The 24,640-nt window shown below is 29.8% G+C and overlaps 1 protein-coding gene across 3 annotated transcripts in view; it reads left to right on the top strand.

Moving 5' to 3' along the window:
• The window catches only part of LOC145261251 (uncharacterized), a 116,796-nt gene that overhangs the window by 51,985 nt on the left and 40,171 nt on the right, over positions 1-24,640 (top strand). For 2 of the 3 annotated variants that reach the window (XM_080119643.1, XM_080119642.1), the window contains exons 3-5: positions 3,357-3,375; positions 5,620-5,834; positions 20,567-20,679. In XM_080119643.1, coding sequence (XP_079975769.1) covers positions 3,357-3,375; positions 5,620-5,834; positions 20,567-20,679 — 347 coding nt within the window. The remainder of the gene's footprint in view (positions 1-3,356; positions 3,376-5,619; positions 5,835-20,566; positions 20,680-24,640) is intronic. The other variant, XM_080119645.1, reaches the window with a different exon arrangement.

Genomic DNA, 24,640 nt, shown 5'->3' with positions numbered 1-24,640 from the left:
CGGGTAAAAATCATTCCTTGAAAAACAAAAAAACGTTTTACATCACCTTTATGCACCTTTTACGAAGATTAACATCAAGATATAATGATACTAAACCTTATGTGCATTTACTTTTATTTATTTGCAAACAGTTATCCTCATCTTTATAGTTGTTACTATTTCTCCACGTTTCGGCCAACTCATCCTCTGGCCTTCTTCAGGTAAAACAACAACAACTATGAAGATGAGGATAACAGTTCGCAAATAAATAAAAATAACCGCGCAAATTACTCATCTCAAAGGATTCCAATAAAAATAATATACAAACCTTATGTCTAGAATACTTATTCAAGTTTTGATCAAAATCCATTACATGATGTTGATCTTAGAAAATGTTTAAAATTTAAAAGTTCACAAGAGCTCTTAAGTAGAAATTAATATTCAAAGAATTTTACTTTATCATTGTCTGACGACAACGGATCAAATTCAATTCTGATAATTTTGAATTTTCAAATGGCAAGTTGTGCCCTGATAATGTTTCACAAATTCTTCAAAGAAACTGAAATTTGAAGAATTTTTATTCATTGGTGTCTAATACCTTTTGTAAAAGTTTTATCTGAATTTGGATCTAAGGCTTATATCATCTTTTAATCCACTTTACATAAGTCTAAATTAAACTAAATATAGCCCACAGTATTATCTCTTATGCTGAGCAGTTGTGTTCGAAATTTCATAATGATGACTTGCTTAGTTTAATAGTGAATTCTGTGTATGCAAATATGTAAATATATGCACATACTTATCTTTATAGTCATCCACATACAGTACTGCTTCAAAACCCGATCAAAACTCGATCGCCCAAACAACAGTCGGAGCTATATGGTTGCTGCTATGCAGGCAGTGAATTAACAATGTTTTTGACATTGTCTAAATACCTAAGCTCAATTTTTTACACAAAGAGCATCGCTTCATACGCTAATGTTATATATATATATATATATATATATATATATATATATATATATATATATATATATATATATACTAGCAAAAGTACCCGTCGTTGACTGGCTTCAAAAACAGCCTACAGAAAATGGACTCTGATTTATGAAAGTATGATAGGTTATGAAAAGGAAGGGTTGTAAAGAGATAGCTTCAAATTTGGGGATATCAAAACCAAACCAAAATATGATGAAAGTAAAAATAAAATAGATAAACCCCATAATTTATTATACCATACCTGTTCACACTAAAACACTTATCGCAATATTCTGTGGATCTATATTAAAAAACCTTGTTAAACTTTGTGACATATTTCCATTCTATGGAGGTCAGGCGTGAACGAACACCTCATAATTTTATTATACCATATTTCTTAAAACTGAAATATAATTATCAAAGTATACTTACGCAGATAGATATGAAAAGTCTTTATTAAAGTTTGTGCCTATTTCCATTCTATGGAGGCCAGGCGCGAATGCAGACCCCACAATTTTATTATACCATCCCTATTTAAGTTAAAACATACTTATCAAAGTATAATTATGTACATCTATATCAAAAACACTTGTAAACGTTTTTTTTTTTAATTTTTAAATTTTTTATTTCCATATTTTGTGGACAATTTTAATGAATCATTATCATGCTAGATCAAACATACCCATTTCTATGTCTCGATACATCTTCTATCATTATATGTGATCAGTTTTCTATAATAGTCAACCATATAGGAGCCTATTCTTGACCAGACACACACACAGACATTCAGCTTTATATTATAGAAGATATATATATATATATATATATATATATATATATATATATATATATATATATATATATATCTGTAGAAATATATTTTCTTATTATATATCAATCCTTATTTAAGAAGCTCAATGTAATTACAGAGCAATATAAAGAATAAATGACAAAAAAGTTATATTCCAAAATTCATGATGTTGACTATCTTTTGATTCAGTTGACATTTGCAATTCTTGACAGTGTCTGTTTCATAGTGTAAAATCAATCACTTAATTATTATATCAATCAGTGAATCTATTATGCCCTTAACTCATCAGAAGAAATAGCAACAATCAATCCATCAAAAAGAATTGAAATGTGATTTGACATGATTAAAATCCGAAAATTGGAAGAGAAGCTGCAGATACCTTTATATTTTTCCATTACGCCATATTGAATTTAAGCATGCCCACCTCATAAAGAAATTAAACTACAGTTGTTGGTGGCCAATTCCCAACGTCCTTATGTTAAGAACGGCTTTCAGAATAGACACCCCCAACGCCCTCATGTTAAGAATGGCTAATAGAATAGACACCCCCAACCTCGCGATGGTAAGAAGGGCTTTCGGAATAGATACCCCATTTTATGAGGGAGGGGGCTATCAAAGTATTTGCCCCAAATTTAACCTCTATATTTTTGTCAGATTAGTCAGATTAACCCGCAAAGACTATACACCAAAAACAAATTGTGGGTGGCAGTGTCGGGCAGGTAAATTTTTAGTTTGACAGACACAAAAATTATAAAAACTATTTATTTTTATATAAATTTTAAATTATATAGACCCAAAGACTGTAATAAAACTAAATAAATTTCATTGTTATTATTTTTTTATAATTTTTATGAGACTAAATATACGACAGTGGAGGCCCCTGTATTGGTTTAAAAATTTGGCCTTTCTAAGGATGAAAGATTGGCCTTTTTAAGGCCAAATTTGGCCTTTTTTACGCTCTTTTATGGGACCATGTTTTAATTAAGAGCGTAATAAAGTCCAATTTGGCCATAAAAAGGCCAATTTGTCAAACTTTTGAAAGGCCAAATTATAAAAGCAATATGCCGGCCTCGACTGGCGTAAATTTAGTCAAATAAAGATGAAAAAAATAATAAAAATTTTTTCCAGTTTTATTTCATCCTTTGGGTCTAATAATGTGTTTTTGTGACAACAGTCACGGAAACAAGCGGCTAAGGGTGGTGTGTGCGACGCTCAAAACTTGAAACCTGATAGGGCACAAAAAGACAACATATGCCCAAGCGTGACCACATCTTAATTTGCATATGTCGAATTTGAGCATTTTATTTATGTTATCATTTCATTTTATCTATTTACTTATTTTATTACTTTATTTATTTTATTATTTTATTTATTTTATTTTATTTATTTATTTATTGTAATATCTCATTTATTTAATTTGTTTATTTAATTTATTTTATTATTTTATTTTTTATTATTTCTTATATTTATTTTATTATTTATTCATTTTATTGTTTTCTTTAATGATTTTGATATTATATTATTATTATATTTTATTATTTTCTTTTTATTATTTATTTTTTAAATTTTTTAAAAAATTTGTTTGCAGGATGACGACTACAGAACTGGTAAGTAATAATTTTGGTCGGATTTTTTGAAACACAATTAGTAATTCGAGACGTTCATGAAGGTTAGGGTTAGGGTTAGGGTTGCTAAAAGAAAAACATGTGAAACGTTTTCACAACATGAATTACTGATCAGATAAAAAAGAACCTTGCGTTTACTTTCACTCATTCTTCTTTTTACTTCTAGACAGGAGAGCGCATTTCTTTTAATTTGGAAAATAAGTCCGGGTGGATATCAGCTTAATAGAAATTACAGATAATTCCGAGGCAAAATTTTTTTTAACAAAATAGAGCAAAAAAAAAAAAAAAAAAAAAAAAAAAAACTTATTGGATCGATTATACTTGAGGCACTCCAGAATAAGAAACGATCAAGAGGCTACAGTTTGTCTTGACATCGATTAAAAAAAATTTTTTTTTTACTTCCAGTTGAAGCATAAAACAAACAATATGTACATTTATAATTTTGTCTTCGTAGATGTTTTGGGGCTTGTATAGATTGGAAACCTTTTAAACCCACGCATTTCAGATGAAAATGTTATTACATACTTATGTGCCATGTCGAAATTAGTATGAATTCCAAAACTTGCGGAAAATGATCCAGTATAAAAAATAATTACAAGTAAAAATAGAATTTATTTAATTATCAAGATTTTGTTTTAATGTGGAAGAGTTGTGCGACCAATTCTGTATGACAAACTGGTTTATTTCTCTTGACTTAAATTGACCTAAATTAAGGATCCGCCATTTTTAAACACAGTATGCAAGAACGTAATTGTAGACGACCTTTTGTTTAAAATACATCCAGCACACGGATCATTTTTCGTAATTTTTTGAATTTATACTAATTTTGTCATGACATATAAGTACGTAATAACGTTTTCACCTGAAATGAGTTGGTTTAAAAAATCACTAATCTACACAAACACCGATTTTTTTTAAATTAAAAATACCATTGGTGTATTCAATATTTATAAAGGTTTTACGATTTAAAGAAAAGAGATATATTTATAATACGGATTTACTATTTAAATGAAGGGTTTATTCCCACAAAAAAAAAACTTTTACTAATGGCATAAAAATTACTTAGTTTTATTCACAAGCACGTTTTGTTATACACAAATTTTGGCACTTCTGCAATATTTTTTGGTGTGTTTCACTAAACTGTCGCCAGGTGGTGCTTCTCGGTTGTTGACCCTTCAATGGTGTTTTGATTCGAAAAATGTTTCATTTAAATTATTTATTTGTTCGAAAAAAGAAACCCAAAAAACAATTTACTTTATAAAAATCCAATATTGCTTTGATTACAAAATTGTTTTATTAAAATTATATTTTCTTACGCAAACTTTTCAATAAATATTTTTACAATTATATTTTGATACATTGTTATTCAATAAATTTTTTGGTTTTCAAATATTTTTCTGTTCGGAAAGAAAATTCTTGTTTATTACTTATTTGCCGTGTTATTTGACCAAGAAGAAATTGGAGTTATCGCCCCTTAACAATTGTCACATACTGCAGAAGTGGCCATTTAAAAAAAGAATTTTTTTTAAGTCCCTACACAAACACTAGAAAAGGAGTCAAATCTCTATAAATGGTTTATTGGTGTTCTGTTGTAGAAGATATCACTTGGATACACATCGCAAAATAAAAAAATAAAAAATGAAGAAAATAAGTCTTGCATTCTTTATTAAAAGTTTGTTGGTACTTGTACAGTTTAATCAACACATTAAAAAATGAAAATATCGAAAAAAGGTTATATTGTATGTATCCGTTTTGGACTGAAGATCTTCGAAAAAAAATTTCACTTAATTTGATCGAGTATTTTTTTTTTTTTTTTTTTTTTTTTACAGTGGAAAAACACGTTTTTTTTAGAGCGCGTTGAAGTCAGCCAGCTTGGATTTTTTTTTAACACGCCACGGGAAGATAACTCAACTTAAAGCGCCGACACTCCCTCCCCCATCTTCAGTACTAGCTTTTCTTCCTAAAAATTGAACCTTTTGGTCGGTATCATAACAAATTGTTTTTTCACTGTAAAAAAGAACATACTTGATGAAATTAAGTGAATTATTTTTTTCGGAGGACTTCATTCCATAACGGATATGTACAATATACTCTTTTTTCGATATTTTCTTTTTTTTAATGCCTTGATTAAACTGTACACGGACCCTTTTTTATGGAAATCAATCACTCGAGACAAGGCATGAAACCATTTCGGTTTTATTTTCGTTTTTTTCTTTTTTCTTTTAGTCAAACATATTTGCATGCCCGGCGGAAAAATGGTATTCCAGGTCAGCCTCATGTCAAACGACACGATCCACGATATTTTCTCGACTGACTTAGAAAATAATTGCAGTCTCTCGAACAATGATTTTGTTGGAAACGGCACAGAGGAATTTCCATACCGGATAGTTGTTGACGTCAGCAATCATTTGAATCTGTCTAAAAAACCTTGTGGTGCAAAGGTGAGTTATGCTTTCTTCGATTTCAAATAATTATATTCGTACTAGCGTACACACCCGTTCCACAAAATATGAAAGAGAAATTCTATATTTTTTTAACAAATCAATTAAACGAGTTGATGCCCCCCACTCACACACACCCACACACACTGTTGCAACCTTGGTTGAAGTGAGTGTTCCTAATGATGGCGGTGTGAACAGAGCTGAAAGGGAGAAACAGACCAAATATCAAAGTATCATGTATGATATGAAAAGAAACTAGAATCTTAAGGAGATATCAATCATACCAGTTATTATAGGTGCCCCAGGGCTTATGAAGAAGAACCTAAAGTCCTATCTAACTAATATGCCTGGTGAACCAAGTGCAAAAGAAATCCAGACAATTGCACTTAAGGGAACAACGAGGATACTAAAAAGAGCTTTCGGTTGGTTTCAATAAAAAGCAGAGCAATGTTGGCAGCTGGTTTGGCTGCCCTATACTCAGCATTACAATCTTCTAAGAAAGAAAAAAAAAACAAAAAAAAACACGCGCGCGCACATACACATACGTGCATATATATATATATATATATATATATATATATATATATATATATATATATATATATATATATATATATATATATATAAATGGAAATGTATAAAAAAGAATACGAAAAGTATAAAAGCTTATAACTTTTCTTTATTCGTTTTCAATTGGTGACGTGCAGGAATACAAAATAATATTATGAAAAAAAATTAAAACCACTTTTTTTACAAGTACATATTTTCGACCGATCCTTCAGTCTTCATCGGTGTAGTGAAAGTATATATATATATATATATATATATATATATATAGAGAGAGAGAGAGAGAGAGAGAGAGAGAGAGAGAGAAAGAGAGAGAGAGAGAGAGAGGGGGGCGGGGAACCAAGTCACACGTTCATCAACGTTTCATCTTTATTGTAAGACTTATTCTGGATGAATGAATAGGAGAAAATAAAATACCAGTCCAATATTTGAAAATATATTTGTTGTCAACACCAAATATATTTTCAAATATTGCACTGGTATTTCAATCAACTTACCCTATATTCTCCCCGAGAGCTTAATCACACATATTATCCGCATATATTAAACCCATCATGAGAGATATGCTATACACCTACATGCATTATTTAATTAAAAAAAAAAAACTATACTCCTTCTATATCACAGAGATCAGTATAGTTCCCCCAAACAGCCTCAATATTTATTTCTCTCTTAATGTAACTTCTGCTAGACGTTGCAACCCTATTATGCTACCTAGCATCTTCTCTCCTCTTCTGATGAGAAGCATTAGGCTTCGAAATAACATGGTATAAAGAGTTCTCACTTACCCTACATCCCCAACTGATGTATCATTCTTATTGAATAAATGAATCAATCTATATATATTAGTATATAGTTTTATATCATCATTTTCTTTCCTTATTGATTTCTGTGTGTGTGTGTGTGTGTGTGTTTTAAGAAAATTCACCTGAAATGTCCAATGCAAAAGCTCGATGAATCTTAGTATTAAACAACAGAGCATGTGTAGCAGTTGGCTACAAATAGCAGTAGCAATTGCTCGTGGTTTATGATTTTGTAATCTGTGCTTACTCTCTAAGCCCGGCGCTGATTAGTACAAGCATTCAACTTCCTTTGTGGCCTGCCCAATTAGAGGTCATTTCTCTGTCGAGCTGGGCACGTGATTGAAGTTCATAAAAGGGCAAGGCCAACTTTTATTGTAATTACAAGGATATCACCACTTTTCAAGGCCTGAAAACCATTCGAGGATAAAGGTTGATTAGTGTATGGTGGACTACAGCATAGTAATCATTAGTGGTAGACATTGGGTAGAATTTAAGGGAACGGCTCAACAAGAATTTGTTTATATTGGATTTGAAGACGGCCATATTGTAAATAATTGGGAAGCAAGCCAGCAGAATAGAGTTCAATAGGCGGACAGTTCTAAGAAAGACGCTTTGTTCATGGAATTTGCATTTAGATTTAGGCACAAATGGAGAGTGGAATAGCCAATTGTTGATACTATACTCTCTCTCTCTCTCTCTCTCTCTCTCTCTCTCTCTCTCTCTCTCTCTCTCTTCTGGCCAAGAGATCAGAGAGACCTTATTCATTCCACGGCACTTCTTCCAATTCCCAATTTTATATCCAAATGAATAGGCTGCCCGGCAATACTCGGTCATGAGATACGCTTAAATACATGTTAGTGCAGATACGTATTTATTATTATGGAGACAATTCTCTTTCGATTATTATTAGAACTAAAAAGTATATATGACTTGGATGCCATCAGCTAGAATCTAAACCAAAATATACAATTCTCCATTCTTATTCCTTAGTCTCTGAGCTACACCCATATATATATATATATATATATATATATATATATATATATATACACAATTATCCACTGACACATGTTTCGTCGTCTACGACTCATCAAAACAAATAGCACAATATTTATTTCAACACTATATATACATATTTCAAAGGTGTACCAGTGGTTTCACTGCGTTGAATAAATCATAAAAGGTCGGACAGAGTCTAAGGTATTGTTTCAGTCTTTCAAAGTTGCTGATGAATTTTCGCTGACTCTTTCCAACCTCTTATGGTTAATTAAACGCAGTGAAACCACAGGTATGCCTTTGAAATATGTATATATAATGTTGAAATAAATATTGTATCTTCAGCTCTCACATCCACGATCGAGCACTTTATTGAATTTTTTCATCGCCTCCTGACACGGTACATTATATATATATATATATATATATATATATATATATATATATATATATATATATATATATATATATATTAATTTTTTTTTTTTACTCATGTTCACCCCTCACAAAGCATATCGCCACTCGGACATAAGGGGCTACTATTTGGGGCCCTATCTAAAAAAGATCAACAAGATATTTGTTTATATTACATTTAAACTTCTGCATATCAGTACAGCCAGGGAAGTAGGCAGCAGGAAGGGAATTCAAAAGTCTAGCTGTTCGAGGGAAGAAACTATTAGATTATAAAGCTTTCTGGCATTTAGGGACAACAACAGTGAAGGGGTGAGATCTTATTGCTAAGCGGGTTTGTTGGGAATATGTACGTCGTGAAACGAGTTCATCAGAACACATTCCATTAAAATATTCGTAAAACAGGCACAGTGATGCAACATTGTGGCGATGAGACAGGGGCTGGAGCTTAGTTGATAAAGTGGGACCAATTAGATTGACAACTCTTTTTTGAACCCTATTTAAGGGGGAGAAACTAGTGGTAGATGCACCAATCCAGATGTGGCAACAATACTTTATGCATGAGTGAAGGGTGGCCTTGTAGAGGAACAGGATACTCTCAGACGTGAGTAGTTTTCTAGCTCGATAGAGGGAACCCGCCTTCTTTGCAGCAGCCTTTGCAATGTCCTCTATGTATTTGTTCCAGTTCATATTGCCCGCAAATGTTACGCCGAGGAGTTTGAAGATAGAATTCTCAAGTAGGGTGCTATTTGTCATGGCGATTGGAGAGGCGTCTTGTAATTGTTAAAGGAGAGCAACATTAAATATTACCATCCATTTGCAGCCTCATATATATATATATATATATATATATATATATATAGAGTCTGGAGGTCATTTTCTAATGATTCTACAATTTTCTCTCTCTCTCTCTCTCCCTCTCTCTCTCTCTCTCTCTCTCTCTCTCTCTCTATATATATATATATATATATATATATATATATATATATATAAATCTTTCCTTAATTCAATCTTGCCTCGACAGCCGAGCTGTATATTTGTTCCATTTCTTTTTTACACACATTTTATTTTTCTTATTATTGGAATTCTTTCCCATTTTCTTGTACCTATTTGTGAATTATTCCACGGATTTCTGCCTTTTGGATTACTTTGGATCATCTTCCAATTATGCAGTTCGCTTGGATTTTACTTGTGCAAATGGATTTTAACTAACTTAGATTCTGCATCTTTGGATTTTACCATCATTGGAAATTTTACCCTTCACCAGACTATCAATTCACGTGAAATCACTTTTTTATTCACCCTATTCCCTCTGCTTCACTTTTTGTTATCAAGTAAGATCTATGACTTACTTGTAGTTTCATTTAATACTTTTGCAAGCAAAATCCGATCCCGCATTTTGCTAAATCCTACTCTCTGATGAGAAGGAAAGTATTTCTTTGAAACTCCGCGGATTAAGGATTATCCATTTATCTAGTTTTTCCTTTTTAAAATTAAATATGTTTTTAACTCTTTTCCAAGGTGTTTTTTAACATGTTTTATTAACTACTTGTTCTTATATATATATATATATATATATATATATATATATATATATATATATATATATATATATATATATATATAATTATTTCCACAGCCAAACAACGTCGCAGCTCAGCTCACAAGAGCCATGACAGCCGACACACCGGAAATCTTAAACTTGAGTTTCGCCCTCGTTCAGCGATTTGTGGGACTTCTTGGACTTCCAGTTTGTTGACTGTCATGACTTTTGTGAGCTGTGACGTCTGGCTGTGAAAGTAAATAATCTCTCACATTTTGAACATATATATATATATATATATATATATATATATATATATATATATATATATATATATATAAAAACGTTTGAACATGTTTGTAACAGTATTTATACATATATATATATATATATAAAATGAAAATTACAATTGAATTTACCAAAATGATCCAAGATGGTAAAATTAAAGTAAATTATAAATATTAAAGAATTAATATTTATAAAATTAGCTCAGCCAGATATAAAAGCTCGATAATACCAAATAGGAAATAGAGCTTATAATATGAGCAAACAGTTAATAAAATATGTTAAAAAACACTTTGAAATGAGTTAAAAACATATTTTATCTGAAAAGGAAACACTAGATAAATGGATAGTCCTTAATCTCTCTCCTTTCTCTTCCCAGATCTTTTTTATTTATAGTTATGTCTCGGAAGTAGAGTGAAAAGCACATCTTATTTTTCTTTTATTAATATTATTTTTTTCCTTGTACACATTTTTGTGAATTATTCCATGGATTTCTGCCTTTGGATTATTATGGACCATCTTCTTCCAATTACGGGATTTCCTGTGATTTTACTTGTACAAATGGAAATTCTTTTAACTTTCTTGAAGTTTTACATTTGGATTTTACCGTCACTGGATTTTTTATCTTCCACCAGACTATCCATTCATGTGTAATCACCTTTTTCTTTACCATATTCCCTCTGCTTAACTTATTTTGTTTTCAAGTAAGATCTTTGACTTACTTGTTGTTTCATCAAATACTTCTGCATGCAAAATCCGATCCCGCATTTTGCTAATTCCTACCCTCTGATGAGAAGGAGAGTATTTCTTCGAAACTCCGCGGATTAAGGACTATCCATTTATCTAGTGTTTCCTTTTCAGATTAAATATGTTTTTAACTCATTTCAAAGTGTTTTTTAACATGTTTTATTAACTGTTTGCTCATATATATATATATATATATATATATATATATATATATATATATATATATATATATATATATATATATATATATGCAGGGTGGAGCATAAATACTGTTACAAAACAAAACTCAGTCACAGAAAATGATTAGCAACTACTGAAGAAACAATGTGGCATAAGTATTCTTCAAAATGCTTTTCTTAAGCCTTAACTACACTACAAAGTCTTATGGGCAAATCATTTGTCTGTCTTTATACATGCGCCATTATAATGTTTGAGAGTGTGACAGACCAAAGAAAATTATATTTCATATTCATTCACGAATGACAGACCAATGAAATGATATTTCAAATTCAAAAATGACAGACCAATGAAAATGATATTTCAAATTCAAGAATGACAGATGAATGAAAATGATATTTCAAATTCAAAAATGACAGACCAATGAAAATGAGATTTCAAATTCAAGAATGACAGACCAATGAAAATCGAAGTCTTATGGGGAAATCGTCTATAGCAACATGCACAGTATCTAAGGTTATTCTCTCCCAGCATTTGTTCAATTTTGTTTTTAAAGCTTCACTATTTTAATATAGAGTAGAGTAGGCCGCACTTTCCAGGATTGACTACAAAGAATAATCAAGAGCGTTAAGATGAGGTGATGACGGGGGGGGGCATTCTTTTTTGTTGATCCAGGATTAACAGGTGTCTGTACACCACTATTGTGTTACATGAGTAGCGTGACAAGTCGCACCATTTTGTTGGAGAGTCCAAACTTCATCACCGTATCAGTGCACCTTCAACAATGTTCTCAGTGTAACGTTCTTTGTTAATTTTGATCACTTAAAGGGGAAAAACAAATGGGGATTTCCGTATCTCAGAAATGACCGTCCAGGTCATCATTGATGCTGGTTTTTGCATTCTCAGCATCTTTTCTGTATTATCGGGTATTGCCTCACGATTTCTTGCAAGGGCTTTACCATTTTGATGATTGTGGAACTGTGGAAGTGAGAATAACTTTACATCAATGAAGATGATCTTACTGGGCTTGCCCTCCCTGATTCGGTTTAACGAGAGTCGACTTCTGATGAGTCTCTTTGCAATTATTAGTGCAGAGAGAAGCTGTCACTTTTGGAGCTTATAGTGTGACATCTGTAGGTCACTTTAACATATTCTTCGTGTTGTCCTTGGCGATGTTTGTGCTTCCTTTGTCATTTGTCTCATGGATCTGGAAATGCGGAGACGGCCTGATCATTGTCGATCCTTGATTGGTTAAGTTTCCAGTTAACGATCTATCATCCTTTTTATGAACATTCTTTGGATTTTGATGGTTTTTCTTTTTTTATTATTTAATATTTTTGGTTAACGCAGGTTCTTCTCATGCTGATCTATGATAAATCTTCTTTTCAATTAAACAGACATTGTTAAAAATTAGTTTCTTTTGTTTCTTTGAAAAACAAGAAATCATATACAACATTATGATATACTGACAATAAAATAGTAAAAAGACAGTTCCGAAATTTTGTAACAGGACTTATACCCCATCATATATATATATGAATTAAAAAAAGAATTTTTTTTTACAAACTACTTAAAAATACAAAACAATGAACTTTTCTACTATAAAAGTAACTTTTATTGACTATGGTAACATTTATTTCTTGTATATTTATATTATTTTATATATAATATTTTCTCTTTGTAAGGAAACATCATTTTGTTGGTCACTTTTGGCTACGAATGGAAACAAAGTTGATATAAAAAAATATATTTTCGCGAAAATTATCTTTACTTTCATCATATTTTGCTTAGGGTAAAAGTTTTGAGTATCAAAACCTATCTCTTTACAACCCCCTCCTTTTCATAACCTATGATACTTTCATCAATCACAGTCCATTTTCTGTAGGCTGTTTTGAATCCAGTCCTGCTAGTATATAATATAAAACTGAAGTCTGTGTGTGTGTCTGGTCACGAATAGGCTCATATATGGTTGACTATTTTAAAAAACTGATTACATATAATGATAGAAGATGCATCGAGACATAGGAATGTGTATGTTTGATCTGGCATAATGAGGATTCATTAAAATTGTGGGGTCTGCGTACGCGCCTGGTCCACAAAGTATGGAAATAAAAAATTAAAAAATTTTTTTTAAAAGTTACAAGTGTTTTTGATATAAATGTACATAATAATACTTTAATAAGTATGTTTTAACTTAAATAGGGATGGTATAATAAAATTGTGGCGTCTGCATTCGTGCCTGGCCTCCATAGAATGGAAATAGGCACAAACTTTAGTAAAACTTTTCATATCTATCTGCGTAAGTATACTTTGATAATTATGTTTCAGTTTGAAGAAATATGGTATAATAAAATTATGGGATGTTCGTTTGCGCCTGACCTCCATAGAATGGAAATATGTCACAAAGTTTAACAAGGTTTTTTAATATAGATCCACAGAATATTGTGATAAGTGTTTTAGTGTGAACAGGTATGGTATAATAAATTATGGGGTTTATCTATTTTATTTTTACTTTCATCATATTTTGCTTTGGTTTTGATACACCCAAATTCGAAGCTATCTCTTTACAACCCTTCCTTTTCATAACCTATCATACTTTCATAAATCAGAGTCCATTTTCTGTAGGCTGTTTTTGAACCCAGTCAATGACAAGTACTTTTGCTAGTATATATATATATATATATATATATATATATATATATATATATATATATATATATATATATATATATACTTCGGAATAGTTTTTATTTAATAATCAGTGGTTATGTAAACGTGAGATTGTAGGTTTACAAAATATTACTGGCAGTAATATTCTATAAGTTATCCCATCTAAACAAGAATTGCTCGATATGCAAGATAGAGCAAATAAATTAAATTGTAATTCAATGAATTTAAAAAAACTCTCATTGAAATGAAATGAAGTGGTTGAGTTTCATATCAAAGAATTTTTATTATTCTAAGCAAGACAAAGAATGTTTTAGAAAATTAATCTCCTTAACCTATAGGCTTTCGATGTCTACCATCTCATCAGAGGAGAGAAAATATTAGCAAATAGTTATAAAGGTATGCACCCTATTTGCTAAAGTCAGTGAGACATGGAAAGTCAAAGTCAAAATAGCAGGAGGATTTGTATAAAAAGGATATGAATGTTTTTGTTGATCCAACTCGCTTGGTAAAATCCATATTATACGTTCTTTACATCCGTTTGGTAATAATTTCCAAGCTATATACTGGGTAATCCCCATAGCTGTGTATATATCCGAATCAGGCAAGTACTTGTTTAAATTTGTTTTGGGTCCAGCGATAATAATTCAAAGTCTGGTGGAAGCCTTTTCATTAGAAGTTTATATTATTTTTAGTGGGGCGAAGTGTTAGGGAGAGTAGGTAGTGGTAAGTGGTAGGAGGTGGGGTGAGACATATGTGCATAATTATCCTAATATACACATGAACACACATATACAAACACACACATACACACAATATACATATATACATATACATACAAATACACATACACACACACACACATATATATATATACATATACACACATATATATAAACATATATATACATATACATACATATACACACACAAGCATACATACATCTATATAAATAGATATCTCTTCAAGTAGAATCTAAGAATCATAAAGTTTGACCGGTCGCTTAATTGAGGTCAGGTCGTGTACAAGATATAGGGACTTGGTTCGGGGGGGGGGGGGAAGAGAGGAGGAGGAACAAGAATAATATAGAGATAAGAACAAAAACCAAAATAAACTAAAAATAAAAAGATGAGCCAAATAGTAAATGGAATAATTCTTTTTTTCCGGATTTTTCCTATTTTCATCTCAAACCTCATTGTCAATTTAAATCGTATTTGTTCTGTCAACTCAAGTTATATGTACTGCCCATGAGGTGCTAATTATTATTAATTTTATACGTATCTATATTTCCCTTAGAAAGAGGATTGACATAAAGTTTAGAATATACTAATGTTTATGAGCTAATTGTGAAATTAATTCTAATATTATTGATGGAACGTTTTATCTTTATTTTATGGTCCTTACGGTAATAGTTCAATGCTAAATAAGTTAAAACAAAAGTAATAAAGTAATGATAATACCTTACTGAAAAAACGTTTAAAATCAGTAATATCCATAACCTTATGCTATTTAATAATATTTAACTGGGGAAAATTTTCTACAACTGCATTCCAATATACACAAGGTTACCTATAAATACATATACACACACACAAACACACACACACACACACACACACACACATATATATATATATATATATATATATATATATATACCTACACATAATTTATACATACACATACACGTACACATGCATGAACGCGTACAATATATATTTTTACATACTCGCAACCATACAGTTAATACACACATACGCTCACTTATTCTATATATACTTACATCTAAGCCCATATATACCCACATATAGCACGTGTTCCATATATACCCAGATATACCCTCATATATACAAAAACATATATTTAGACATAAAAAATGTATACCATTACTTAACATCATTAATTATAGCAATAATTAGTGTATGTAACTTACCTAAGTTTATCATAGATATTTTTTATTTATTTATTTATTTATTTTTTTTAACCCCTACTCTGCTAATTTAACATTAATAAGATGAAAAAAGTGGGATTGTGTAACTATGGTTATAGAATTTAATTAACCTAGTATCAACAGGGATGACACATCAATGAGTATAGTTCTTTCTTGTTTATACGTACGGATCTGGATATTAACTTGCAATGGGGAATTTTTACTCCTTTTCTGGTTAGTAGATGGGGGCGGAATTTTAAATTCTTTAATTGGGAAGCTACATGTTTTTGGAAATACTACTATAATTAGATCTTAGAGGGCAAATTACGTGTAGGAGATTTAAAGTGTAGTATGTTAATATGCTTATAGTAAGGCTCTACTTAACATGTGCATATATACAAAAAGAGAAAGTTATTTTATGTGTTAAAAGAGGTGATTAAGAACCTTTCTTTAGAAAATGAACATTATTATATTAGCAAAGTAATTGTTTAGATTTTAGTCAAGACTGATATGTATTTAGTACTTTGTTTTTACCTATTTCTCATTTATACCGAGAGTGTATGCTATTTTATTTTAAGATGGCTGTATTTAAATTTTTTCTTGTGTTTACATCTGGACACTAGCTCGTTCTTGGTATTTATTATGGGTTTATTGAAGGTTATGATGTTAACTGCCTCGGATATACAAAGATTGCAAAACTTATCCCCTGGGGCATATGATCTAGATTTATTCAGTATTCTCCATTTTATTGAATATGGAATTTTCTTGTCCTCTAGGCTGTTGATTAATTTGGTTAAAGATGTACTATTATTATCATTGTTTTGAGATCTTTCATTTCTGAAGGAATGTAGGTGGTTTGAGATTCTTATTTTTATTAAGCTTGATGATGCACCTATATATGTGAATGTTTTCCTTGTTTTATTACTGTTTATTTGTTCATCGGTCCCATTTCTATTGAGTCCTATATTGGGGGGTTGGGCAAAGAAGAGGCATGGGGATTCATAGCCTTGGCTCTGGTTAGTCCTAAACTGGTCTTCACTGGGAATTATATTATTGGATACGTTAGCCTGGCTGTTGTTGTTTCTGTTGTTATTATTATTCGAGCCCTCACCATATGTTTCCCTATATATGTTTGCGTTCTGAACACTTCGACTATATTCATTGTTTTCCTCGTTTGATTGGTTGTTTTTATGTTTTGGTAATTGCGTGACTGTGCAGGCGTATACCATGTCTTTGTGTATGCAATCGTTATTAAGGGGGCATTCATTTTTATTTATGCAATTGCATTTGTTACTAGGTATTAGGTCAATTGGTATATCCAGCGCTTTTTTAATTTTCCTGTTATTTGTTGAAATTATTGTCTGTGCTCCTCTGATGAGATGGTAGACATCGAAACCCTATAGGTTAAGGAGATTAATTTTCTAAAACATTCTTTGTCTTGCTTAGAATAATAAAAATTCTTTGATATGAAACTCAACCACTTCATTTCATTTCAATGAGAGTTTTTTGAATTGAATTACAATTTAATATATATATATATATATATATATATATATATATATATATATATATATAAGAGCAAATAGTTAATAAAACATGTTAAAAAACATTTTGAAAAAGAGTTAAAAACATATTTAATCTTAAAAGGAAACACTTAATAAGTGGATAGTCCTTAATCCGCGGAGTTTCAAAGAAATACTTTCCTTCTCATCAGAGGGTAGGAATTAGCAAAATGCGGGATCGGATTTTGCATACAAAAGTATTTGATGAAACTGCAAGTAAGTCAAAGATCTTACTTGATAACAAAAAGTGAAGCAGAGGGAATGGGGTGAAGAAAAAAGTGATTTCACGTGAATGGATAGTCAGGTGAAAGGTAAAGTACCCAATGACAGTAAAATCCAAAAATGTAAATCCAAGAAAGTTAATTAAATTTCCATTCACACAAGTAAAATCCAAGGAAATCATGTAATTGGAAGATGGTCCAAAATAATCCAAAAGGCTGAAATCCGTGGAATAATTCACAAATATGTACAAGGAAAAGGGGAAAACATTCCAATAATATTAATAAAATAAAAATAAGATATGCATTTGACACAGTTGCCGAGACAAAGTGTAATTAATAAAAATCCGTGAAGAAAAAAAAAAGATTAAATGGTGATAGAATTAAATATAAAATAGAAAAGCATATGTCAAAATGACCAAGACAAAATGACGTTAAAAGGCGCGAAAAATATAGGGCAAAAAAAGAGATCAACTGAAATTTTATTTTAAATATATATATATAAATATGTATATATATATATATAGTTACACACACACACATGCGTGCACACACACACACACACACACACACACACACACACACACACACACACACACACACACATACCCAGGTTGCATCAACTTCTCTTTTCGTATAATTTTCTCCATATATACTTATCCACAACCACTCAAAAAACTAATTTCAACAATTGTACTGAAAAGCAAAATAGCGTCCATTAGCAGCTGAACATTTTACTAACTGCATTTCATTTCCTCTGATGATATGTGCCATTGTTGAAAATCCATGGATTAAGAAAATTAAAATAACCCCTTCCATATATTCCTTTTGTCAAGCAATAAATTCTTAAATCGAATATATGTCTCTATATGTTGTTTTTTCAGAATTTAAAATTTAACCACAAAACTTATATATTGCTCTATTCTTAAATATTGAGGTTTTCCTTTTTGGCTAGGATCTCCTTCAAGTAATATCTATCAGGATTTTTCATCTAAATTCTATCAGTGTCTTATCTCGCTTATATATATTTACATAGACGTCACCACTTATCAAGGCCGAGAGGCCACTCAAGGATAAGGGTTAAAGAGTGTACAGTAGTCAAAAGGACAATATAGTAATCGATAGTAATGGAAGTTCGGTAAATTTGTTAACTTAAGTGGAACGGCTCATCAGAAACTTGTTCACGTTGGACTTGAAGACAACCATATTATAGACAGCTGGAAAGCAGGAAAACGGAAGACAATTCCACAGGCGTGCAGTTCTAAGAAAGAAGCTTTGATCATGGAATCTATGTTTTAGGTTTAGGCACAGATAAAGAGTGGGGGGAATTATTGATAGTGTTTTCAGCTAGTCGAGTGTTTCTTGTGAAAGTTTGGCGAGGGGGGACCATAGATTGAAGCTCAGTCGAACACTTTCCATGAAAATAACGATAAAGTAGAGACAAACTCGCAACATCTCTTTGTGTGAAAGAGGTTGCAGGGAAGAGAAAAGGACATCTCCTACGAGGCTATTCTGAACCCTATCAAGGCAGGACAAGTCCTTTCTAGCAGCTCCTGCCTAGATGTGGCAACAGTATTCCATCCTTGGACGTACCTGGCTCTTATATAGATAGAGAATTGCATCAGCAGTGAGATATCTACTGGATCGATAGAAGGATCCGACCATTTTTCCAGCAGCCTTGGCAACAGATTTGATGTACGTATTCCATTTAAGATCAGGAGTAAAGGTCAAGCCCAGAAGCTTGTCAAAACACGAGGCCTCCCCAAGACGAGAGCCATTCATTTTAATTGATGCCAGATGGGTATCAGAACGTTGATGATCTAAAGATAAAAGCTTGGTTTTAGATGCATTAAAAGTAACCAGACACTCCTTTCCCCATTGTACAACGTGATCAAGATCAGAGGAGAGATAATATGACAGAACTTGGTCGTTTACTGTCTTAGATGTGCTACCATAGATGGTAGTGTCATCAGCAAAAATGTCTACAAATGATGTAAGGATGTGATTTGGAAGATCATTAATGTAGATCAGGAAAAGAGTTGGGCCCAGGATGGGCCCCTGAGGGACTCCAGCATTAATACTGTGAGCTTCTGATTTTTGCCCATCAACTACTACTCTTATGAACCTATAAGAGAGAAATGATTTAATAATTGAGAAAACATTTCCAGTTCTACCATAGCTGGATATCTTGTGAAGTAAACCTTTATGCCATACCCTATCAAAGGCCTTTGATATGTCAAGAGCAATTGCCCTAGAAAGGTTGCCTCTGTCGAGAGATTCGCTAATCCTATGAGATATAACTGTAAGCACATCTGCTGTAGATCTAGCAGAACGGAAACCATATTGTGTGTCACTAAGAAGGTTATTTTTGCTGAGATGGTTGATTCCTTCTGTATTTAACACAGATTCCAACAACTTACACACACACACACACACACACACACACACACACACACACACACACACACACACACACACACACACACACACACACACACACACCTGCCATCTCTTTGTTAAAAGATGGAATCACCTGATCGTCAAAAACAAGATCTGTGAAAGTAAACAATATCCACAGTGTTTTTAGGATTATTTGGAGATTATATTGGTTGAAAAATGAGTGAGCGGTGAAGCTTTAAAGCAGTTCTAAATGACTAAAACTGCCACTTAACAAAATCATTCAAGCGCTACCGTGTTTGAATGATTTTGCTGTGGTCCTTAGCTACACGCGAGTCACTATTGTCATTAAAAATGGCCTTTACTAAAGCCAGGGACTATGCCACAATATTTTGACCCTTTTTATGCATATTTTTTTTCTTTCACAGATTTTCAATGGATCATTCGAAGTGCAATTTGCCATTAAAAGTCATGAGTATTTCTTTTTGGAACACGATCGGGTTTACACCATCCAATGCGAACTTAATAATCCATTGCATAGGTTTGTAAAGACATTTGAAATTTCTTTATTATTTTTCACTTGAAACAAAAATTTTCAATATTGCCACTTGGAATGTAAGGGTTACTATTTGAGATCTAATCTAAAAAGGGACTGTGGGAGTTGAGCAGCAGGATGTCTGTTCACATTACATTTAAACTTCAGCAAGTTAGTAGAGTCAGAGAAGCAGGAAACAGGAAGGGAATTCCAAAGTCTAGCAATTTAAGGGGAGAAACCATTACAGTAGAAGGCTTCGGTATTTAGGGATCTCAAGATTGAAGGTGTAGAGTTTGATTGCTTTGTGGGTTAGTCAGGAGTATGTATGTCGAGAGGGGAACAAGTACTATGAGTTCAACAGAGCATACTCTATTTCTAGAAATTTTGATTTGATAAATACGATAATAGTACAATAATAATCGTATTTATTTATTTATATTTATTTATTTGTCAAAGAAATTTTTAAGAAAAGGTTTGTGTACCTCCAACCACATCCGTCGCTCACGGAGCCTCTCTTTGCAATGATGCATTTAACGTCACATGTAATGCAATTCTTTTGAGGGTTCAATTAATTTCTTATTTTGACACTGTTTCGGCCATCTGCAGTTATTTGTCTAATATTAATAAGCCAATAGTGCTTTTACTAGGTACGTACATTAATGGCAGAAAACTTATAGGGGGACATAGTTTTGAAAGCCGGTTTATCATAATTTTTTTGTAAGTTTCCGATTATTTTTTGATTGTATTTGAAAGATTAAAGCCTAAAATTAATTTCCAAAAAGAAAAAAAAATGTTTTTACACACAAAAAAAAGTTAATGAAACATGTTTTCATGGCAACATTTGGAGACTGACAAGTTCAGCTAGATTTGGAGTTAAATAAATTCATTTAAAAAATCCTTTGAAAGATAAATATTAGTTTTCTGGATCTATTTCAAAGATAATTAGTAGAGGCCTAAGATATTGAATTAAATTAAAAAAAAACAAAAAAAACACGCCTTCTTTTTACAAAAAAAAAATAGCTTAATTAGCTCCCAAAAGTGAGAAACTCTGGCTTCGCACAATCAAAACGAATGAAAATTCGTCTAGCATGAGTTCTACGAAAGCCCAAAATTTCAGAAAGCTAAATGGCCATCTGAAAATTACATCGGGTGGTTGAAGAGCGCGAGGAGGTGCAAGACCGACTGGTTTTCTTTTTTTTTTCCCTAGCTGTGCATCCGTACATTCCTATCGTGAACGTTTGCATAATTTTTACCAGTTTTTAATTTAATTATTTTTCTGTGTTTCTGCTTTTAAATAATTTTTTTTATTTTTCAAGATATATTAAAATTATGTTACGCTGAAGATTACACATTCATTCAGGCAAGGAAAATATTAGAATCTTACATATAAAAATATTAGAATCTTACATATAAAAATATTAGAATCTTACATATAAAAAATATTAGAATCTTACATATAAAAATATTAGAATCTTACATATAAAAATATTAGAATCTTACATATAAAAATATTAGAATCTTACATATAAAAATATTAGAATCTTACATATAAAAATATTAGAATCTTACATATAAAAAATATTAGAATCTTACATATAAAAAAATTAGAATCTTACATATAAAAATATTAGAATCTTACATATAAAAATATTAGAATCTTACATATAAAAATATTAGAATCTTACATATAAAAATATTAGAATCTTACATATAAAAAATATTAGAATCTTACATATAAAAAATATTAGAATCTTACATATAAAAATATTAGAATCTTACATATAAAAATATTAGAATCTTACATATAAAAATATTAGAATCTTACATATAAAAATATAGAATCTTACATATAACAATATTAGAATCTTACATATAAAAAATATTAGAATCTTACATATAAAAATATTAGAATCTTACATATAAAAATATTAGAATCTTACATATAAAAAATATTAGAATCTTACATATAAAAATATGAAATGTTACATATAAAAATATTAGAATCTTACATATAAAAATATTAGAATCTTACATATAAAAATATTAGAATCTTACATATAAAAATATTAGAATCTTACATATAAAAATATTAGAATCTTACATATAAAAAAATTAGAATCTTACATATAAAAATATTAGAATCTTACATATAAAAATATTAGAATCTTACATATAAAAATATTAGAATCTTACATATAAAAATATTAGAATCTTACATATAAAAAATTAGAATCTTACATATAAAAATATTAGAATCTTACATATAAAAAATATTAGAATCTTACATATAAAAAATATTAGAATCTTACATATAAAAATATTAGAATCTTACATATAAAAATATTAGAATCTTACATATAAAAATATTAGAATCTTACATATAAAAAAATTAGAATCTTACATATAAAAAAATTAGAATCTTACATATAAAAATATTAGAATCTTACATATAAAAAATATTAGAATCTTACATATAAAAATATTAGAATCTTACATATAAAAATATTAGAATCTTACATATAAAAATATTAGAATCTTACATATAAAAATATTAGAATCTTACATATAAAAATATTAGAATCTTACATATAAAAATATTAGAATCTTACATATAAAAATATTAGAATCTTACATATAAAAATATTAGAATCTTACATATAAAAATATTAGAATCTTACATATAAAAATATTAGAATCTTACATATAAAAATATTAGAATCTTACATATAAAAATATTAGAATCTTACATATAAAAATATTAGAATCTTACATATAAAAATATTAGAATCTTACATATAAAAATATTAGAATCTTACATATAAAAATATTAGAATCTTACATATAAAAATATTAGAATCTTACATATAAAAATATTAGAATCTTACATATAAAAATATTAGAATCTTACATATAAAAATATTAGAATCTTACATATAAAAATATTAGAATCTTACATATAAAAATATTAGAATCTTACATATAAAAATATTAGAATCTTACATATAAAAATATTAGAATCTTACATATAAAAATATTAGAATCTTACATATAAAAATATTAGAATCTTACATATAAAAATATTAGAATCTTACATATAAAAATATTAGAATCTTACATATAAAAATATTAGAATCTTACATATAAAAATATTAGAATCTTACATATAAAAATATTAGAATCTTACATATAAAAATATTAGAATCTTACATACAAAAATATTAGAATCTTACATATAAAAATATTAGAATCTTACATATAAAAATATTAGAATCTTACATATAAAAATATTAGAATCTTACATATAAAAATATTAGAATCTTACATATAAAAATATTAGAATCTTACATATAAAAATATTAGAATCTTACATATAAAAATATTAGAATCTTACATATAAAAATATTAGAATCTTACATATAAAAATATTAGAATCTTACATATAAAAATATTAGAATCTTACATATAAAAATATTAGAATCTTACATATAAAAATATTAGAATCTTACATATAAAAATATTAGAATCTTACATATAAAAATATTAGAATCTTACATATAAAAATATTAGAATCTTACATATAAAAATATTAGAATCTTACATATAAAAATATTAGAATCTTACATATAAAAATATTAGAATCTTACATATAAAAATATTAGAATCTTACATATAAAAATATTAGAATCTTACATATAAAAATATTAGAATCTTACATATAAAAATATTAGAATCTTACATATAAAAATATTAGAATCTTACATATAAAAATATTAGAATCTTACATATAAAAATATTAGAATCTTACATATAAAAATATTAGAATCTTACATATAAAAATATTAGAATCTTACATATAAAAATATTAGAATCTTACATATAAAAATATTAGAATCTTACATATAAAAATATTAGAATCTTACATATAAAAATATTAGAATCTTACATATAAAAATATTAGAATCTTACA

The sequence above is a fragment of the Euprymna scolopes genome, chromosome 37 (assembly GCF_053919585.1).
Source record: "Euprymna scolopes isolate OS-2025 chromosome 37, ASM5391958v1, whole genome shotgun sequence".
Lineage (NCBI taxonomy): Eukaryota > Metazoa > Mollusca > Cephalopoda > Sepiida > Sepiolidae > Euprymna > Euprymna scolopes.
Note: the sequence above shows the minus strand (reverse complement) of the source record. Positions and strands in the feature narration are given on the sequence as shown.